The following is a 21,622-nucleotide window of genomic DNA, read 5'->3' on the forward strand; positions in this document are numbered from 1 at the left end:
GTCGACTTGGTCGGTGACGAGGCACCGGAAGGATAACTTTGTTTCGGAGCCGAGGGAAGACTCTAGGTTGGTGTCGAGGCACCGGAAGGCGTGGAAGATTTCTTCGGAGTCGAGCCGGAAGGCGGAACTTTCGAAGTAGATGATCAGTCTCGACTGGGTCCAGCGGGCGGAGTGCTGACCTTTGCCTTCTGCTTGGGCGTATGTGGTGCAGAGGCAGTAGTACTCACGCGCTGACCCGATGGAATGGAGTCGTCGGAGTCATCTGCCTCGGAGACGATCTGGAGATCCGGTGAGTCTTCTTTTGGAACGAGTGGAGCCTCGTCGAAGATGTCTTCCGGTGCTGGGGCTGATCTCATCTCGTGTCGACGGGCCCTCCGGTCTCGAATGGTTTTCTTCGAGCGGAAGGACGCACAGGCTGTGCAGGTCGACTCGTTGTGGTCCGGCGACAGGCAGAGGTTACAGACCTCGTGGTGGTCGCTATGTGGAAACTTTGCTTGACATTTCGGGCATTTTCGGAACGGAGTCCTCTCCATAAGGTGTAGGCCGCACAGCGTCGATAGGCCCAAAGGCCCACTTGGATGACCGGAATAGAAACTTTTGGCGTCGAAAGGTGCCGCAGTCGATGTCGAAGGCAGGTAGTAGTTGTTTTATGAAGTTCTGCGCGTCGAAGTTGCAGAAAAACTGTTTCTGGCCAGAGCGGATAAACTTTCATCCGAACCCAGTGGCGGAAAAAAAACAATCTGAGGATGGAGCCGATGCCCATGCGCAGTATTGTCCAAGGGAGGAGTCACCTATTGGGACTAACAAAGACTTCTTCCAAGAAGACAACATCCTGCAATCATCTGAGCCCAACACCAGGTGGCGATCTAATGCACAGTGTACTATCTGCAGCTCATATGCCTCGAACAGTGTGTTTCCTTTTTCTGTGTCTTTGTTTTATGTCCTTTACCATTATTGCTAATTTTATTTATTTTATTTTATTTGGGGGGCCAATATGAAGTCTGAGGTTTTTGTTTTTTGAATACACAAATTTCTCACTTACACTGGAGGGCAAAACTTAACATATTCCCTTGTTATCACGTTTTATTTACATTTAAGTATCGCTTAATTAGAACTGTGATTCGAAAAGCAACAGTTTAGGGAGTATAAAATCTCTGTTTCTTAGACTGTTCTATTTCCCTAACATCTTCTTGAGCTACCACTGTAGCGAAGGAATATATTGGTCTGTAAACACGAAGAGTATGCTTAAGTTGAGCAACAACCTGTGCAGGATAATTCAGAACTTTATGTTAAGCTTTATGTGCGAATGTCAAAGTAAGCTTCAAGTAAAGTTTTTGAATATTCCAAGAATTCAGAAATGCTGCCATCTGATTGACATGAACAAACAGACCCAACGAGCCAGGTTAATCTATCATTAACAGCTTGTCATGCAAGAAATTACCTTCCCTACACATGTTTTGCTGGGAGTACTTTGCAATTGCATTCTAAATTCAAAGTAAGCTGATGCAAAATCTGTGCACAAAATGCTGTACCAGCTTGACACTAATTTCATTCTCCTGTGACTTACAAACAAATGCCACCCATCCCCACACATACCAAACCACATCACACAGATTTCACTATTTCACTGTACTTAACGTACTCCTCATTCGTAGTGAACAAGCAAGAGATTCTTAAATCCTTCAGATTAATTCAACAGTTGTACAGGCTTCGCAGGGGAAGTAAGCTGCACTGGCCCACTCATTCCAAAAATGCAGTATCAATTTGAGACTGCTTCTTTACAGACCTAAGGCTGCTACCTAACACTGCAGCCATGTTGTGTCAATGACATTAATCTTCCGAAACACTAACCGAGCTGGTAATACCACACCAAATCCTTACTATCAACACTGCAGTGATACGATCTATGCAAGGCCTTCAATGAGCTCAAAGCAAACAAATGATCGTACACACACCAACACTGCATTCACTTTATCACTGCACCAATATCAGCCTTCATTTACTTTCTGAAACCAGAGAATAAACATATTTCTTGCCTCCCTCCATAGATAAGTTGAGCGCTTGCACAGGCTCTGCGCAAAGTGTCATCTCCAAGGGCCGTTCCCCATTCTCCTCCTGTGCAGCATCAGACTGTGCTTCTGTTAATGAAATCAGGAGAGAAGGTGGTGAGATTCAGTCTGGCAAAGAGAAAGGGGATTTATTTGCCACTTATACCTTTAATATTACAAATTAGGAAGCCAACATGTATCCATAAGAATCTTTTGTACTTAAAAAGGCAAGACTGAGAGAAGACCCCTAGTATAAACTTGCTGAGGCAGTAAAACAAAGAGCAGGGGAAAAGAGGAAAAATAAGAGAGCAAGTCATGGAGTGTTCTAGTGGCGGTGAAAGTAGCAATGGAGCAACTCCAGAGACATTTCGAAGACCCTATGTAACATTACTTGATTGTTAGCAGTCAGAGCACCATGTATTAAAGTAGAAGTAGGCAGTCTGAAGCCACCGAGCACACAAATTAAAGTATTACATACAGACCCAAGTATTGGGACTGCAGTCAGGAGTAAATCCTTATGTGGCATGCCTAAATAGAAGAGGGTGATGGGTAGCCCAGCAGGTCACATACCTGGATTATGGTTCTTGTTCATGGGATCAGTTGGATACTGTAAATCTGTGGGAGATATATCTGTCATCACCAGCATAAAGGCTCCAGATTTATGAGGGGTGCAACTGTTCATCCGGAAATCTTTCCTGCTGGCCAAGACCTCACCTTTCCGACTTCCATGCGAATAGAGGTGTTACGAAAAGAAAAAGCAAAGAAGCACGGTCATTCACAGTTATGAAAGAAGGTTAAAGTGCCTGCACTCGCCTAAAAACAAGTTTGTAATGCAATGAAACCAAAACCCAACAGCAACAACTATGTCCTCTGAAACAAACTTACAAGGCTTCCATCCCCCATCAAACAACATTGAGGAAAACATATAATCTTAATATAGAAATGCATTCATTGTCACTTCATCATGGTCACGTTATCAGAGACCTAAAAGGAGTACATCAACCACTTGTTTATAGTCACTAAATTCATTGTAACACTACAAAAGCACGTAAAACATGTTCACTCTACAACCGATGACAGAGTAAGCAAAGTAATGCATCACACCAGAGGAAAAAAAGCTCAAACATCAAAGCTTGCTCTGCCACCAACCGACCAGTTCATTCACAAACCACACTATCACAGAAAACAAGCTCTCAAGGTAACCTATTCCACCCAAGACATACGCTTACAGAGTCACCCAACCCAAAGTTACCAATCACGCACATCACCAACCCGAAAGAAACCATGTTCATTCATCACCCACCCCACTGGTGACACATGCTCATCTAAGAAACATAGCTCAAACTGCCATGTGCCCTTTCATAGAAACTTGTCTCACAGTACATGATCAAATTAATAAGTTCACAAGTTAGCATGCTAGACAACAGGTCTACATTGTAACCAATGTCGTTGGCGAGTCCTACCTTGAATTCGCATGCAACCAGCTATAGGAACCAAGCTTGCAGTCACTCGCACAGAAAAACAATCTCACACATCACCTGCCTCTTCATAAAAATGTAACCACATGGAAGTTACAAACCCCCCCCCCCCCCCCCCCCACACACAAAAGGAAAAGAAAACTTGCATTTCAACCCACATGATTGTAGAAACAAGAAGAAATACCATAAACCCCATCAAAGAAAACTAGCTCACTCAGACACCCACCACAAAGAAAAGTGAGCTCATATCACCTAAATCATGAAAGCAAACTAGTGTACGATGCCAGATGGCCACCAAGTAGCAAAAAAACTACATTCAACCATGAAAAGCCAGCTTTCACAAGAGCTAACCAATCAAAGCGGGTCACACACCACAACAAAGGAATTACACACACTCATTAAAAAAGGGTATATTATCTACCCCATCAGAGAAACGAAGTGTACCTATACAACGGGTTGTTCTTCTTTTCAGCTTCCTCTGGTGGAACCAGAGTCACTGGGGTTAGCGGAATCACGTTTACAACCTACAGCAAGTGAACATCACATTATGAACAAGTGAGATATGCATGAAATAGATGACGTGGCTAACAAACCTATGTTGCTTTATATTTGATTTTTAAACATAAATTTGTATTGAGTCAAAATGTCAGGGTACATATGTTAAAAAAATTTAACACTTTTGGTGACCAAATTAAAACTAAATAAGGAGTACATAGGTCGCATGAAGTGTAGACAAGGAAGGTTAATGAAAGGTGGGAAAATGAAACTCACGGGACACAAAATTCAGGCAAAGAAATTCACAACCATTTGGTGCTGAAAAGGATTTATAGAACAGAAATTGCATTTAAGGAGGAGGGTCAGACAGAGGATAAAGAAAAGGAGGAACACAGACGAAATAGAGAAGTGTAGGGCCACAAAACAGTGTGAGGGTTATTGATTTTCATAGCATACATACACAGTTGGTACAGTAGGTCCTACTGTATGACTTGAATGGAAAGGTTCCCTGGGATGCATGTCATATCTAATATCGGTGCAGGGGACAAGGGGGTGGGAGAGAGAGCGGGGACACAGGACAACATTGTGTTCAATGAGAGAAGGAAGGTGGATGGAGTAATGTGAACATCAAAATATTTACTAGGCCTTAAGTTGAAGTAGAGCCTGCCAAATATTGAGAAACCTGCTGGATAAATGTACACCCTTAAGGTAATGAGGACAAAGTAACATTGGTCAGAGGTGGTATGGGAATTTTTCCAGTGTGCAGAGTATGTGTGAATAGTAGACGGAAACATTCTAAGGCAAGGGCTGCTACTGTGGTAAGGGTTTAAGAGCAGTCTAGGACCACAAGGAGATTATCTGTAAATTTCTTACATTGGGTTTGTTATCCTTCTTCATGTCCACATTGCCCTTGGAAGGATCCTGAATGTCATCCAACGTCAGGAACTGCAGGGAGCAATCGGAGAGAAACAACAGCTGTCAGATCTCCAGAGCGTGAGACTGAGAAGAGTGTTGGCCTAAAACCACTTTGTAACAGGATCCTGACTTTTCAGCATTACTTCAGGTAGATCACTACCTTAATCACAGCCGCCAGGGTATCTGCAGCACGGCCTTGGGTCTGATAAGGGTCATTCAGGGAAACAGAATTAAACTTCGAAGCAACAAGCATGATTACTGCTACACCATTGCAGGTCAGTTGTTGCACTTTAGATATATCTGCAGCAAGGGTTTTTCCCACCCAATTACCCATGCCCCAGAGAGTTTTGGAAATAATCTTAGCCATCAGAAAATGCAACAGGATATTCCAAATATAAATGAGGATCTTAGATAGTTTGCAGTTTAGAATTCAGACTTCATAGTGAGTTTCAGAACTCTGTCTTTTCAAGACCAGAATGTCATCCCAGACAGCCTGAGTAGTGGGATTTAGGCCCTTGATCTTAGAATAGTGGAAGGATATAATTCAGCATGTGTAAATAGAATCTGTTCTTCCATCTTCCGAGTCATTTATAGGTAAACATTACAATGTGAAGTTATCCTTTTAGCTTCTAATGAACAAGTTACTTACCTTCGGTAACGATCTATCTGGAAGAAACAGTAGTTAGTATTAGATTCCTTACCTTAGAATATCCCCAGGGGTCAGACTGGATCTGGATATTTTTGCGTAGCAGAACCCCTGCGCATCGGTAGGCGTCGTCTGTGGCTCCGCGTCCGTCATTGGCGTAGTTTGTGCCGGGATGACGTCGCCGGAGTACTTAGACGCCGCCCTCGCGTGCTGACGTCAGTTCTTATACACAGCTTTTCCGCGCCAGAAACGGAGAGCCATGATAAAAACCAACACTGGTGCCATGAAACTAGGGCCCTGAAATGGGATGACCTTAACCCTAGATATCGGTTTGCAGAACGGGGAGGATGGGTGGGTCGGTAAGGAATCTAATACTAACTACTGTTTCAACAAGATATATCGTTACCGAAGGTAAGTAACTTGTTCATCTGAAAGAAACAGGTTAGTAGTAGATTCCTTACCTTAGAATAGATACCCCAGCAATACCAACCCCGGTGGTGGGTCTGCGAACCAATATTCACACCAGAAAGTCCTGGAGGACGTAACGGCCAAAGAAGCAATCCCTCCGGACTTGACTGTCCAGGCAGTAGTGTCTTGCAAACATGTGCAGCAAGGCCCACGTAGCTGCCTGAAAAATGTCCTGCAAGGGGAGTTCCCGACCCAGGGCAGTGGTATCCGCCGTGGCCCGAGTGGAATGGGTCCTCAGCCCAACAGGAGGTTCCTTCTTAGCCAAGGAGTAGCATGCCGTAATACACAACACGACCCACCGAGAGATGGTCCGCTTGTGTACCGCCCGTCCCTTCTTAACACCCACGTAAGCAACAAAGAGTTGGTCATCCACCCAGAACTGGCGTGTGCAGTCCAGATAAAACGAGAGCACACGTTTTGGGTCCAGATGGAGGAGCTGCTCTTCCTCCTTTAAGGGATGCGGAGGCGGAAAGAAGGTGGGCAAGGTGATGGACTGCCCGATCTGGAAGGCTGTGACAACCTTGGGCAGGAAAGAGGGTCTTGTCCGCAACACAACCTAGTCCGGATGGACAGAAAGGAAAGGAGGTTTGGAAGAAAGAGCCTGGAGCTCACTCACTCTCCTGGCAGAGGTGATGGCAACCAGGAAAGCAGTCTTCAGAGTAAGAAGGCGAAGAGGGCAGTTATGAAGTGGCTCAAAGGGAGCGCACATCAGATAGGTAAGAACAAGGTTCATGTCTCACTGAGGCATCACGAATGGAACAGGGGGAAACATGTGTATGATGCCCTTCAAAAACCTATTTACAATTGGGGACTTGAACAAAGATGGCTAATCAGGTAGCCTTAAAAAAGGCTAAAAGGGCAGAAAGGTAGCCCTTGAGAGTGCCCAGAGCTGAGCCCTGCTGGGCAAGAGAAAGAAGGAAGAGGAGAACCTCAGAAAGAGGGGCAGAGGGAGAATCCACAGCCTTTGCTGTGCACCATGCCACAAATCTGTTCCACCTGCAGGCTTTGTGGAGGGTGCCTGGCTGCCAGAATCACAGAATCATGTCTTCAGGAGGCAAGTCAAATGGCCTCAACTGTCGCCGCTCAATCTCCAAGCATGGAGGTAGAGACTGGACAGGTTCGGGTGGAGGACTGTCCCCTGCTGCTGCGACAGAAGGTCCTCCTGAAGAGGCAGACGAACCGGGGGACCGACGACATACTGAGTAGCTCGGAATACCAGTACCTTCGTGCCCAGTCCGGAGCCGCAAGGATAACTTGGGCCCGGTCGCGCTTGATCTTCTTCAGCACTCTGGGCAGAAGTGGTATAGGCGGAAAGGCGTACAACAGACCGCAACTCCACTCACGGCGAAAAGCGTCTCCGAGCGAGTGCCGCCTTGGAAATTCGAACGCGCAGAACTGATAACATTTCGTATTCTCTTCTGTGGCGAATCGATCTAACCAAGGCTCTCCCTACTGCAGAAAGAGGCCTTGCGCTACATCCGAGTTCAGACTCCATTCGTGATCCATCATGGACCGCCGGCTGAGTACGTCCGCCCTGGCGTTCCGAGAACCTGCCAGGTGTTGAACGACCAGGGTCACGCCCTGATGTTCCAGCCACTGCCAGAGGCGCAGAGCCTCCTGGCAGAGGGTCCACGACCCCACTCCGCCCTGTTTGTTGGAGTACCACATGGCGGTGGTATTGTCTGTGAACACCTGCACTACGCTCCCTCGACAGAGAGGAGGAATGCCTTCAGTGCTAGACGAATCGCCCTCAGCTCCGGAGGGTTGATATGGAGCCAGGACTCCGCCGGAGACCAGAGGCGTCTGATCTCCGCCTCTCCCATGTGGCCTCCCCAACCTAGGAAGGACGCGTCCGTCACAACTAGGTGCTCCGGTTGGGGTAGAGAGAGGTACCTGCCGCCGACCTAAACTAGGTCCGTGAGCCACCACTGCAGCTGTCTCGCAGTGCCCTCCGAGATCAGGACATGGTCGGACAGGTTACCCTGATGCTAGGCCCACTGAAACTTCAGGTCCCACTGCAGAGCCCGCATCCGCCAACGTGCGTGATGCACCAGAAGGATGCAGGAGGCCATCAGCCCCAGAAGCTGCAGCATCAACCTGCCCCGAGACCCGGGATAAAGGCTGAAAGATTGGAATCAGAGCCCGAATATCCCGAACCCACTGTTCGGGAGGATAAATCGAGAACCGCTCCGATGAAGAGGAGCTTCTGAGAGGGGCACAGGTGTGACTTCGGCACATTGATGGAAAACCCCAGCTGGTGCAGGAGGTCTGCTGTTGTCTGGAGGTGGCTGACGAATGTCTGGGGCGAGCCCGCCTTCAACAACCAGTCATCGAGGTAGGGGAAGACTGAAACCCCTAACCTGCGCAGATGAGCTGCGACCACCGCCATCACCTTCGTGAACACCCGTGGGGCGCTGGTAAGGCCGAAGGGGAGCACGGTAAACTGAAAGTGCTCGTGGCCTACCGTGAACCGCAGGTAGCGCCGGTGGGCATGCAGGACGGGAATGTGGAAATAAGCGTCCTGCAAGTCCAACGCTACCATCCAGTCTCCTGGGTCCAGGGCAGCTAAGACCTGAGCCAGTGTCAGCATCTTGAATTTCTCTTTCCGGAGGAAGCGGTTGACGTTCCGTAGGTCCAAGATAGGGCGTAGGCCCCCTTTGCCCTTCTTGGGTACCAGAAAGTAGTGGGAGTAACAACCACACCCTACTTCCGGCCCAGGAATGCGCTCGATGGTGCCCTTGGCCAAGAGGGCCGTAACTTCCTCTTGCAGAAGTTGCAAGTGGTCCACGGACACGCTGTGGTATTGCGGTGGCATGGCTGGAGGGGTCGTCTCGAAAGGGAGGGAGTAGCCCCTTCGGACGATTTGCAACACCCACCTGTCCGAAGAGACTGTGCGCAAGTGGAAGTGGTGATGGCGATCCCTGCCCCCCACTGGCGTCACATGGGCCTGAAAGCATGGACTAGGAGGCTTTAGAGGCAGATGCTGCGGGGGAAGGTGAGGACTGGCCTCGCCGTTGTCCCCGACCGCCGCCACGGCGGTTTCCACGGCCGCCACCGCGTTGATGTTAGTCTGCGGTGCGTGGCTTGCAGCACGTGTGGGAGCGCCCCTTCCTTGGCCATGAAAGAAGAAAAAGGCACCAGAGAGGCCCAACGACTTGGCCGTAGCCCTGGAGTCCTTAAAGCGCTCAAGCGCATGGTCTGCCTTGTCGCCGAAAAGGCGACAGCCATCAAACGGCATGCCCATAAGAGTGTTCGACATTGGCCGAAAAGTTGGCGGACCTCAACTAGGCGTTGCGACGAATCGCCACCGTCGTTGCCATCGCTGTGCCCAGTGAGTCGGTGGTATCCAGCCCACACCGGATAGAAAACCGTGCTGCATCTCGACCCTTCGCAAGGGCTTGGGTGAGTTTAGTCCTGACCTCCGTCGGACATTCTGGCAGCACGTCCGCAACCGTGTCCCACAGAGAGTGGGTGTAGCGGGCCAAGAGGCACGCGGTGTTGACTGCCCGCAGTCCCAAATTCAGGGAGGAGAATACTTTCTTACCGTATTGCTCGTACCTCTTGGATTCCCGATCGGGTGGGGCCGTTGGGAATGCGGTCTGGGAGCTGGAGGCCTGGATGACCAGGCTCTCTGGGTGGGTGGACAGGAAGCAAGGGTCGCCCGGAGCCAGGCGATGGCGTCTGGCCACGTGCCTATCTACAGGCTGACCTGTAGCGGGCTTGGACCAAGTTCCCAAAAGAACGTCTGACAAGGCCTCATTAAACGGCAGCAGAGGCTCAGCCGAGCTTGACTGCAGTTTAAGGACCTCAGTGAGGAGGTTAGTCCTCACGGCCGCAACGGGGAGTTCCAGGCCCAAGGCCTTGGCCGCCAGCATCAGCACCACACTGTAGGCAGCCGCCTCCTCCGTAGCCACGGTGGGAGGGGAGACAAAACCAGTGTCTGGCGAGGTGTCCAGCCCACTGGCAGTCCCAAGCTCACCTGTCCAGTCCTGCTGAGACTGACACTCCTGTGTCAGAGGGTCCTCAGACCCCTCCGAATCCCCCTTATCACCCATCTGCTGATATGCAGGTTCAAAGGATGGGGCCGGTTCGTGGAAGTAAAAGTCTCCATACGACATCCAGAGCGGTGCCGGAACCGAATCGAGGGCAGGATCCGGGACGGCGGCGACACCCTAGGAGCCGGCGCGAGTGAGGTCGACTGGCGACGACCCGGATCCGGAACCTGATCCAGTGAGGGCCTGCGGCGCCGGGACCGAAGTCGCCGGCGGCGCCGGGGCCGAAGCACCCGATGGCGTTGGGAGCCGAAGCACCCGACCCACTAGGCCCCCCAGCCGGGGCCGCTGGGCCGAAGGCGCCACGGAACCCGGCGGAGGAGGTAGAGACCTCATGGCCATGAGGTAGCGCTCGATCTCCTCTGGCGTCGCGTCGTGCCCAGGGACCGGAAGGTATGGGGCAGGTTGCGACGCCCGCGACTCTGTCGGAGCCGCGTAGGTGGTGTCACCCGAACCCCCGGCCGCGTCCCGCAAGCGTCGGGGTGGGTCGGAAGAGCGATGATGCCTTTCCGACCTCTCATGCCTATTACCTGAGGATCTTGATCCCGAAGACTGATGCAGACTCTCGGAACTACGAGGGCTCCAACCCCGCGACGGGTCCCTCGACCTCCTGTGGGACCGGGACCTTGAACGGCGCTGGGCCGACTGCCGGAGCTCAAGCCGCTTGCGGGACCGCTCCCGCCTAGCCTTAGACGTCCGGGCCCGGCAGTCGGAGCAGGTTCGGTCATCGTGGTCGAGGCCTAGACACTAAAGATACCGGCGATGGGGGTCGGTAACCGTCATCAGTCGGCTGCACTTGGAGCAGGGTTTGAACCCGGGCATCCCTACCGGCACCGTCTGAGTCAATCGACTCGAAAAACAGATCAAAAAGATCAAAGTTTAGTCAAAAAATGACTAAAAGGGTACTACTTCTCTGGATCTGCGCTTAGCTTGCGCGGAAAAAAGAAGAACTGACAGCTCGCGAGGGCGGCGTCTAAGTACCCCGGCGACATCATCCCAGCGCAAACTACTCCGATGAGGGACGCGGAGCTGCAGACGAGGCCTACCGATGCGCAGGGGTACTGCTACGCAAAAGTTTCCGGATCCAGTCTGACGCCTGGGGATCTTCTAAGCCGGTAAGGAATCTAATACTAACCTGTTTCTTTCAGATATGGTAAGCAAGGTCATGGGCAACCGCAAGACCTCCATGCATATTCACAATGGGTAGAAGTCTCCTCAGAAATATCCAACATTCATTACATCAATGTTAACTCTTAGGTCGGGGAAACAAAACCCAAAATTCAGTGCAAGTAGTTATCCAAAAACGCACCACAGCCACTCTTTTAGAAACAATCAACAGGAAAATAGAATACAAAACTGACGGCCTTCAAACGTCTTTTTCTTTCAAAACTAAACTCAGAGCCATCAAAATTCCCTAGAGTCCTATTCAAGTTAATATAAGATATTGAAACTAAAATCAATATACTCTATTACTAAACGTCCACAATTTCTTTGGACAACCACTGAGAGGCATCCAACTATGAGTCCGTCCTCCTAAATGCTCACCAGCATACTACAGTGACTTGTCAAAAATCATGTAAAGCCTCATTCTTAGAAGCCGCTTCATGATCCCTCTAACCCTTCCCAACACTTAGTCTTTATTGTCCATCCTAATTAATACATAGCACCAAAACACAAAATAGACCCTAGCAGCAGTTTCTTTTGAAGACTCTTTAAAAATTGGTGTACGAATTCTCAAAAAACAACTTGATGCATAATTTCCTTTTTCCTTTGCCAGAAAAGCCATATAAAATGTGTAGTCAGTCAGCTCAATCTATTAGGTTGAAGAGCAGAAACTCTTGGGCATAAGCTGTGTAGGAAGCTGGCTCTTTACATGATATATCAAAATGAGATCTATTGTGCAAAGAGTTCAGAGTCCAGAGTCCAGGGATTCCCTTAGAAGTAGTCAGAGGCTCGCTATGGCAATCTTAAGGTGCTCTTCTAGGTGGTAGTGTGGTCGAGCAGCCTTACGCTAATCATAGAAGAGTGAAAGACATCTGAAAATGCACAAACTGGTCAATAAATGACACACAGAACTCAATAAGGAGACCCACTCCAATTTATAAAAATAACACATCTTTATAGGTGTTTAGGCACCAGTAGCAATTTATTATGGTAAGTACGTTTTTAAATAGGAATTCTTTTCAGATCAAAAAGTCGACACTATGTGTATATGTTTAGAAGTGGCAATGTTCTCCGTCAGGTACAGTACAGAGACTTACAGGACCAATCTCCAGGCAAGGTGAGTGGTGGGCAAGGTCCAAGGCAGCAGAACACCACCAGCGGCACTAGAGGGTCTGGGAGCAGAGGTGCAAAACAGCGCCGGGTACCCAATGTTACTCCAAGGGGATCGATCTTTGGGTAAAAAGGCTGCAGGTTCGAACTGGGAGGCCAGTAAGGCTGAAGCAACAGGAGGGCTCAGGCCTCACGATGCTTGGGGACTTAGGGACACCTTTGGTCCTCTTATCCGCGGCCCAGGGGCGACGGTGCAGAGGTGTCTCAAGGCGTCGGTTTTTTCTTACCAGGATCAGTTGTGGTAAAGTGGACCTACGAGCAGCTTCTTAGCGTGCAGGCTTTGTTTCTGACCTCCTGAGAGCGAAGCCTTTAATCCTGGAAAGTCAGAAATTTGTCTCAGTGGCAGGCTGGCAGAGACCAGTCAACCAATACACCAGAGTCTGGTAGGTTTTCGGGGGGCACCTCTAAGGTGCCTTCTGTGTGCATGTATTCACAAATACACCACTGGAATCTGGGTGGGTTTGTGAATACGAGATGTTAGATACCAAACATCCCTATTTTTCAGTGAACCCATTATATAGCTGGGGAAACTTGTTTCCACCAGTGTCCAGCAAAGGTTCTGAAATTGCTTTTCTGTTCGCTTGCACTGGAAGTAATGGAACTGACCACCACAGGGGCATATCTGCTCATGCAAGCATGTCCTCACATGTACCACAAGGCACCCTTCTTAGGGCTGTAAGGCCAGCTGGGGGGGGGGGGGTGACTTACGAATGCTACATGCAGTGTTAGGGGACATGGCACACAGGTATGGGTCAGGTCGTGTTTTCACTTTTGTCTGCAACTAAATACGCAGTCTGCAAGAGTTTGGTGAGGGGTCCCTTAAGGTGGCACAATTTGCGCTGCAGCCCTTAGGGGCCCTCTTTAGTACCTCAGGCTCTAGGTAGAGGGGCCCCATTTACTAGGGATTTACACAGAGTGCTAAAGGTATGGTCAATTGAGGAAACAATTGTACAGTTTTGGGAAAGAGATCTGGCACTAGGGACCCGGTTAGCAGGAACTAAGTGCACTTCCAGTTGAAATCAAATATATCAGGCAAAAAGTAGGGATGACCATGTCAATAAGGGGTACTTTCCTGCAGGCTACACAGTTAAAACAACCCCCTCAAGACAGTTGGATGATGCTTTATGCTTACTCATGGTAGAGGTTTCTATCTTCATACCCTTTTGAAGCACTTTGTTACTTTCGGCATGATAGATCACAGAAGGCTAATTCAGACTTTGAGCCTTAGAGTCTGGTGGATCCGGAAAATCTGCCAAAAAGCACTAGATGTATTGTCCAACCTACTTGGAGTGCATGGAGGCGTTATGCACTCTGAAAATGGTGAAAGGGACAACTGCACTCTTTGAAAGATACCTTCATCCGCCATACTGTAGATAAGGCAAATAATATTGCCCAAACGGTCTTTCATAGCAAAGTTTTTAACTAGTTAGCTTCCTCCATGAACAAGAAGCAAACAACTGGTAAAGCAGGATGGTGCCAGTTTATAAACCTGCAAGATGTTTGCTCAGGACTCAAATCTGGCTTGTCAACGGGTTGTCAGGAAACACAATCCATGGATCATCGTCCCTGTGGTGTACAAATATAGCAAAATGGTTGCAAGGATTGCTTCTGGACTCCGTTTGTCTTGGAACAGACTTTGGCATCAAAAGATAGCTATAGGAAATTAGGGTAATTATAAATACAATATTCCCTCGACCAATGTATGCCCAGACCTCGTCCTCGAAATCTGGATTTGAGCCCTAAATTTTGTCTTAAAGGTCAATTATCACAAGGAGTGAGATACATCTTTACCATCACACAACCTCCAAACAAGTCACCGAAAGACCACAAAAAGGTGTGATGGTAGTGACTGTATAGCCAAATTAAGGTTCAAATCCAATCAGTGATAAGAGTCCGATGCACCTAGTTGCTTTTGCTCTTTAGGGCCCAACCAACCTGGACGTACTAGAAAAGACAGAATGAGAAAGCTCAACCCACTTATTGTGGCATGCTTCATCTTCAGCAACCTCATCCCATGGTAAGATAGTACTAACCGGGCAGGCTCAACCTCTGTGAGAAGGAGTTCCCAATAAAAAGTTTCCTGGATAAAGGCTTTGAAAAATCTGGCCTCAATATGCTAAATAACTAGTCATCCTGCTGCAGGAAGTGTGAACACAGGCATTGTTTCTGGCCTTAAAGAGCACGGACTATCACCTGCAGGGGTCAGAAACGTGTCTGTGGTTGCAGACTGGACGATACCAGTCAGCCAACACACTATATACTGGTAGGTTTTTCTGGGGCAACTCTAAGGTGCCCTCTGGGTGCATGTCACAACAAATCTAGTACTGGAAAAAGTACAGATTTATTAAGACAAGGTGGCCGATAACAAACACCATATGTTTCAGTAAAGCCATCATGTAGCTGGGGAACTCATAAGGCCCAGTGCTCAAGTACATATACTTAAGATGGCTTCCCTGTTTACATGTACTATCTAGTAATTGCACTACACAGCACAGGGGCATATCTGCTCATGCAGATATATCCTCACATGTTATATATTGCACCCTGCCGCAGGGCTGTAGGGTTGACTTACATATATTATATGTAGTGACTTTGACATGGGACACAGTGAGTGTGCCATGTTGTGTTTTCACACATGATTTGCACCATGTCACGCAGCCTGCAATGGCATTCTGCATGCAATTTATATGGGGCCCCCTAGGGTGGCATATTACATGCTGCATCCCTTAGGGACGCTCTTTATTACCCATGCCCTGGGTACCATTTACTAGGTACTTACAGAGATGCTAAAGTATGTGCCAATTGTATCACAATTAGACAATTTTACCTTGTTTTATGGAAATGGCACTGGCGCCTGATTAGCAGTGCACATCAGTTGAAAAATATCAGTACCAGTGGCAAAAAGTGGGGATGACCATGACAAAAAGGGGCACTTTCCTACAAATGTCCCTTGCATGGATATGCTAGGCCAACATGTTTCTGCCCTGGCTAGTGCTGATAATAGTCAGGGGCATTTATCAGGGCTCCTGGGATTCGTGTCTTAGTAAGATGAGCCTATCTCAGATTGTGAAGTGCCCAGTTGTCATGAATAAAACTTGACAACCAATACAAAGTTATGTTTCCCTAAGTTGTGGGAACTATTATATCATGGTCTGGTACCCTCTGTAGTCACACATTTGTCACAAGTTGCACCTGTGGGATGACGGTGTTACCAGCCGCTTTTACAGGTCTCATCCATCTTGTGGCAGTAGAGTGGCAAGAAGGCCATATTTGAGCCTGGTCTGTCACAGTAAGGCCTATCCTTTCACTTACCCCAGTGTATCTAATGGTATTCGTAGACACAGGAGGATATTCCCATATTCGTAGGAAGAATACAGGCCATAATATGTTCTGTCCCTTACCACTGTAAACTGCTAAAAGTCTCTGGATCACAATGGCAGGTGTTTGGAGGGAGCGCGCATGTGAGGAGGTGCAGTAGGATCAGTTCCTCCTTTCTCTTGATGAAGAATTTGTGGATAAACCGGACGTGTCGCTACAACGAGCAATGTCACATGCTTTGGAGCCCTGAGAGCAGCAAAGAGTAGCATGAACCGCCCTCTGGGGAAAATGGGGACCCCTCTGAGCACATTGAGCCCTAGGGAGCTCCTAAAGTGCACTTTAAGGCAAACATGAAAAATGTATCTTTCTCCCCTCCTTCCAAAGGATTGGAGAGCTCAGGCAAGCGTTTTTGAATAGGCAAGCTAGCACCTTAGAAAAAGTCTACAGACTCAAAATACCCTGGGACTACTGTGAGAAAGTGACTCTGTATATACTGTTCCCAAATAGGTACAGTGTGCACAGAGTCTACAGACCCCAGAGGTTTGGCAGAGGCTAAAGTTAGATATAACCTTACTCTCTAAAGTGGTAGCTTGGTCAAGCAGTAAGACAGTATCAGAGGACAGTGTAAAGCATTTGTTGTACACACTCAGTCAGCAAATGGTGTCACACACTCAAGAACTTAACTCTAGGCCAATGGTTTGTATAAAAAATACATGTTTTATTTTAGAACCAACAATATGTATCCAAATATACTTTCTCAGATCGATTTACTTTTAGATAAGTACTTTCAATAGACAATAGACTTTTGGAATGCAATAGCTACAGTTTGTTGCAATAGGCAACACAATTTCAAACCCAATACTACATTGAGCTCAATGGGAATTTCTACAAGAAGGCAACTACTTCCAGGATTACTTTTCTAACTGCAGGACTGGATCCTAGATCCAGTCCTGAGACAGGTACTGTAAACAGTTGAGCAAAATCGGTTAAGTCACAGCAGTGATCTTTAAGTAATATTTTGGTATTTTCAAAGTTGACACTTAAAAGAAATTTCACAGAAAAAACAGTCAATGATTTCCTATGGAAGAAATTCACTTAGCAGGTAAGTGGGGTTATGGTTACTCTTTCTAACTCAGGGATGGATCCTAGATCCAGCACGGGTGCGCCACCTGTAAACTGTTGAAAGATTGTGTTTTTGTTATACAGACGATTTTTAACGAATATTTGTAAGTTTGCAAAATAGACACAAACTTTTTCAGCAAAAATCAGGCAATGTTATCCTATGGAAGGAAATTCAAATTGCAGGTAAAGTAAGTTCTCGTTACTTTTGTAATCCAGCGCTGGGCTCCTAGGTTCAGCACTGGGACATCTATCTTAAACAGGTAAGTAATTAAGTTTTTGTAGTTTGTACGATTTTTAAGGAATATTTGTAATTTGCAAAAATCAACAGAAGAAATTTCACAGAAAAACAGTCAATGATTCCCTATGGAAGAAAATTGGGTTAGCTGCAAGTACGGTTGTAATTCATTTTCAGGGTCAGGGCTGGGCACCAAGATCCAGCACTGTGATCTCTCCTGATAGCAGGTGAGTAAATCAGAATTTGTTGTTCAGCTGATTTTAGACGAATATTTTAAAGTTTCAAAACTCCACACACAAAATAATTTTCAAATGAAACCAGTCCATGTTACCCTATGGAAGAAAAGTGAGTTATCAGCTTTTGGGTAAGTACTCGACTGGCAGAGTTAAGGTTCTGGGCATAGACTCAGGGGTCTCCCAGGGTCAGGTAAGTACAATTGTTACACCCTCAGCGGCCCAGGGGCAGCCGGGTGCCGAGTGAGTTAGGCCCATTGTTATCCTATGGAAGGCAGGGGGCCCATGGTTGGTGACTGCTGGCTAGCAGGTCACACAGCTGTGGGAGCTGGGCTCCTGGTCACTTACTCAGGGCAAGAAGGGAAGTGAGATAGGATGGAGGTTGCACTCCCAGGGGCACTCGGGCGGCTTGGTGCAGGACGCTTTTGAGCCGTCGGGCGCTCAATGTTATTCAAAGGAGATCTTGGAAAGTAAACAAAGGCTGCAGGCTCGGGGACGGAGATTCTTCAGGTGCGACCACCACTTCGAGAGGTAAGTTGGGAAGCTGGAGGAGGGGTGGACACCCAGGAGTTGGGCACAGGAGCCGTGGGGCGCCAAGTGCGGGGTGTCTTTTGGTGTCGGGAAATCTTACCCTCAGCTGGTCACGGTAGGGGGGTCCCTGGTTCTGAGGCTGCAGGCGTCGTCTAGTTTGTTGAGGAGGTTCTATGGGCACTGGTCTTCGGGTCCCAGTCTCCGGGGGGACGTCCTCGTGGTCTTGATTCACTCCAGCACAGGCCAGGCTTGGCCGGTGCAGAGTGTGCAGGGTTCGCAGTACCGGGCTGATGCCAGGGCTTTTTTACTTGCTTTGAGCAGTATCACTGCTCGTGGGAGACACAGGTGGTCAGAGTCACAAGGCAGTCCGGTCCCCCGGGGTTTTTGAGGTGGCTGACCACTGGAGACGCCAGCAGGTTCAAGGGTCGACAGGACTGTAGGGCTGGGGCCAAATCAGTTGGTGTCTTCCTCTTTTTAGCAGCTGCATGGCAGGTCTTCTTGTTCCTTGTTCTTCTTTCTTGTTTCGTAATCTGGATCGGAGGAAGGAAGGTTCAGGGTGCACCTAAATACTACATTTAGAGGCGTTACAGGTAGGGTGAGGGCAGGGACCAATAGATCCCTGTCCTGGGGTGGGTACACACCCTAACCTGCTCCTCTCCTGTGGGAGGGGGGCAGGAGCCTAGCTGTGAGTGGGTAGGGCTCCCCATCTTCAAGATGGCGGTAGCCCGGGGTTGTGCTTCACCTCGCCTCTTCCACCTGAGGGGTGGAGTTGGCACAGACTGGCACACCCCCTTTCCTGACGTAGGGTTTTCCACCAGTCTTCTCGCCAGAGTGGGGGTCAGAACTAGTGGGGGCCAGTTGCTGAGTACAGCAAGTGGCCTGGAGAAGCTCACAGAGGCGGCATGCCTTTGAAGTTTCCCCCTGCCCATCCTGGGGGAGGAGACCTAGCACCTCGCCCAGGATGTGCATTGTTGCAGGCCCAGTAGAGCGGGGGCTCTCCACCCAGGGGTCCAGCAACATGTCTGCGGTGTGGCAGCCTAGACAGCCTCTCAGACAAGACGTGGATTGTGGGTTAGGTTTCAGGGGGCATGTCTAAGATGCCCTTTGTAGTGCATTTGACATTAAATCCCACACTGGCCTTCTCCAATAGGAACAGTGCAGATGGAACTGCCAACCAATGTCCTCCTTGAACAGAAGCAACCCAGGAGTGGTTTCGCCCTCATTATAGCTGGGTACACCTTGGTTCCAGTGACATAGTCTGCATGATACCCATGTCTGGACATACCCGTCCCACTTGGGGGCGACACAATAAGTATACAAAACAGTGATGGATGGAATGCTTGAATTAATCTCAGCCATTGATAATCACTTGGGGCCACATTCCAATCCATTTTGCACACCAGGCCACCTCAGTTTGAACCGAGCTATATGCAAATCAGTCTTGACCCTGTACCAATAGGAACAGTCAGGCTGTAACTGCTGAGCCAGGTCCTCCCTGAACTGGAACCAAACTGAGGTGTCATGGTGGGTGAAATATGATGGATTGGGATGAGGACCCAAGCGATTGTCAGTGGCGGAGATTAATTCAACCATTCTATCCATCTTGTTTTTGCATTTGACACTTCAAGTGCACCGGGTATGGCCAGACGTTGGTCCTTCGCTCAAAGTTCCATGGAACCAAGCCTCTCCTGAATGAAGGGCCCTTAACAAGGGCGATACCGGTCCATGGTTGCTTGTGTTCGGGTTTAGGGAGGACCTGGCCTTGAATCTCGGGCTGATTATTACCATGAGGCACAGGGTCAAGATTTATCTGCATATGGCTGGGTCCAAACTGACATGATATGGTGGGTGAAAAATTATGGATTGGTATGCGCATGAGCGTTTGCCAGTGGCTATTAGTTCAAGCACTCCATCAACTGTCAGGAACTGTTTGCAGGATTGTTTGCAGTGAAGACTCTCACAAGATACAGGGTAAAGGGCGTTAATCTTTTCAAAGTTAACAACATATCAGCAGTCTGATTCATGAACCACCATGGAGAGACAAGATAGAGAATCCTGGAGAAACTGGCCAAAGATTTTCGGCACATCTGTCTGGACAAGAGAATATCGGTGACAACGAAGTATCTGTTGGGGAAGTTCAATCTCAAAGAAGACTGGAACGCCGGACACCTGAACAACTTTAGTGCTTGGAATCTAAATCGGATTCCTTTTGACCATTTTCCTATTGATGGATTGTGGGCTGCACCTTCAGTATTTCTTAAAGGGCCAGGCCCTCTTTTCTCATTATTGCCTAGCAATGATCATTAATAGAATACTGTGCAACTGCCCCAAGAAAACCAATGATAATGTGGCTTTTATCATGTCATGTTTCGGTATTCATTAGAGCCGGGTTGCCATTCAATGTCTGGCTCTCAAAACATATTTTTGTTGAATTTAGTGAAGGTATCAGAAAATGATAGATAGATTGTAGAAATCCAGTACTCGCACTATGAAGCTTTACAGCGGTCTATGGAGCAAGCACATCCTCTGGAGATGCCTACAAAGAGTTTGTCTTTAGGTGCAGCATTGTAGCAGCATTGTAGGTCACCTGAAAAGTTTGAGGCCTCCCAATGGTTTCGGATCAATTGTGCTTAACCATTGAGAAGCAGATTGGATTGAAAAGCACTACAGCCTAGTGGATGTCTTCGACTAGTACAGAATGTCCACAATTGTTAGGGAAGCATGAGACTGCTCAAAGCAGATGGGGCCTAATTCTAAGTGTATAAAGAGACAGTTTACCGTTATGACTATTTAGCCCTCCCCCTTTAAACTCACAGCACTATATTTTCTTTAGCCATTTCTAGTTTAATTTTTTTGCAACTATAATATTTGTAATTCAAGCTAAGATCTTGATGTATAATGGCTTACCTGGGATGTTTAATGGTCTTGGGTGAATTGCTGCTTGCTGGTTATTGAACACCTCGAGGCACACATTCTTTGGACTCTTAAAACTTCCCTATCCATTTTATTAAATATTATTGGTGCTTTGTTCCACTGAAAATTTTGTGATATTGCAATTTTAAAAAAATAAAAAAATTAACTGGAGAGTGTCATACTGATGTTTGCGTAGGGTGCACATAAGATTAAACATGCTTTAATCGAATAATAAATCAAAATGCCCACTGCTTTAATGCAGTTTCTACACTTTGAGGAAAATGAAAACTGCACCCTGCAAAACGTTCTTATAACTGATCTTTCTAGGGATTGGTAAGTATTCATGCCTAGAAAGTTTGGACCCTAACAAAGGTAAAGCTGGATGATTATATTACTGTTTCTTAAATCCATTATTATAAATGATGATTTATGCCTTCCAATTGAGATTAAAGAAAAAAACAAAAGTTGCAAACTAGTTATGTTTATTCATGTGAAAATCTGCCAATATTTTCAGTAAACTCTAGAAGCTTCATTTTACAATATGAGCATCCTCGTAAGTCTTAAAGGCACTGAATGAATTTAACAGAGTACACCCAAATGCTACTATGGCCAAGAACAAGCAAAATAAACAAAGAGATTCTTCATCTCATGCAAGTCCAATTGGCAGAATCTAACAGAAATCCCCACATTTGACGACTGTAACAAAGAAACAGTAATGTTACATCTTGTATCGAGTCAACTTGCTAGGAACATGAAATAGCGAGCAAAGCTTTATGTTCATGAACTCCCCCAGGGGAATAGTTGTGATGCTTTTCTGGAATCCAAATATTTCAT

At 47.6% G+C, this 21,622-nt stretch overlaps 1 protein-coding gene across 1 annotated transcript in view; it reads right to left on the reverse strand.

Annotated features, from left to right (window-relative positions):
- Positions 1-21,622, reverse strand: part of NCAPH2 (non-SMC condensin II complex subunit H2) — a 266,518-nt gene that overhangs the window by 159,729 nt on the left and 85,167 nt on the right. Inside the window, exons 6-9 of the mRNA XM_086918830.1 lie at positions 4,895-4,966; positions 3,971-4,050; positions 2,619-2,770; positions 2,037-2,138 (exon numbers count right to left, since the gene is read on the reverse strand). Coding sequence (XP_086774956.1) covers positions 2,037-2,138; positions 2,619-2,770; positions 3,971-4,050; positions 4,895-4,966 — 406 coding nt within the window. The remainder of the gene's footprint in view (positions 1-2,036; positions 2,139-2,618; positions 2,771-3,970; positions 4,051-4,894; positions 4,967-21,622) is intronic.

This window comes from Lissotriton vulgaris, chromosome 1_1 (genome assembly GCF_964263255.1).
Source record: "Lissotriton vulgaris chromosome 1_1, aLisVul1.2, whole genome shotgun sequence".
NCBI classification, from domain to species: Eukaryota; Metazoa; Chordata; class Amphibia; order Caudata; family Salamandridae; genus Lissotriton; species Lissotriton vulgaris.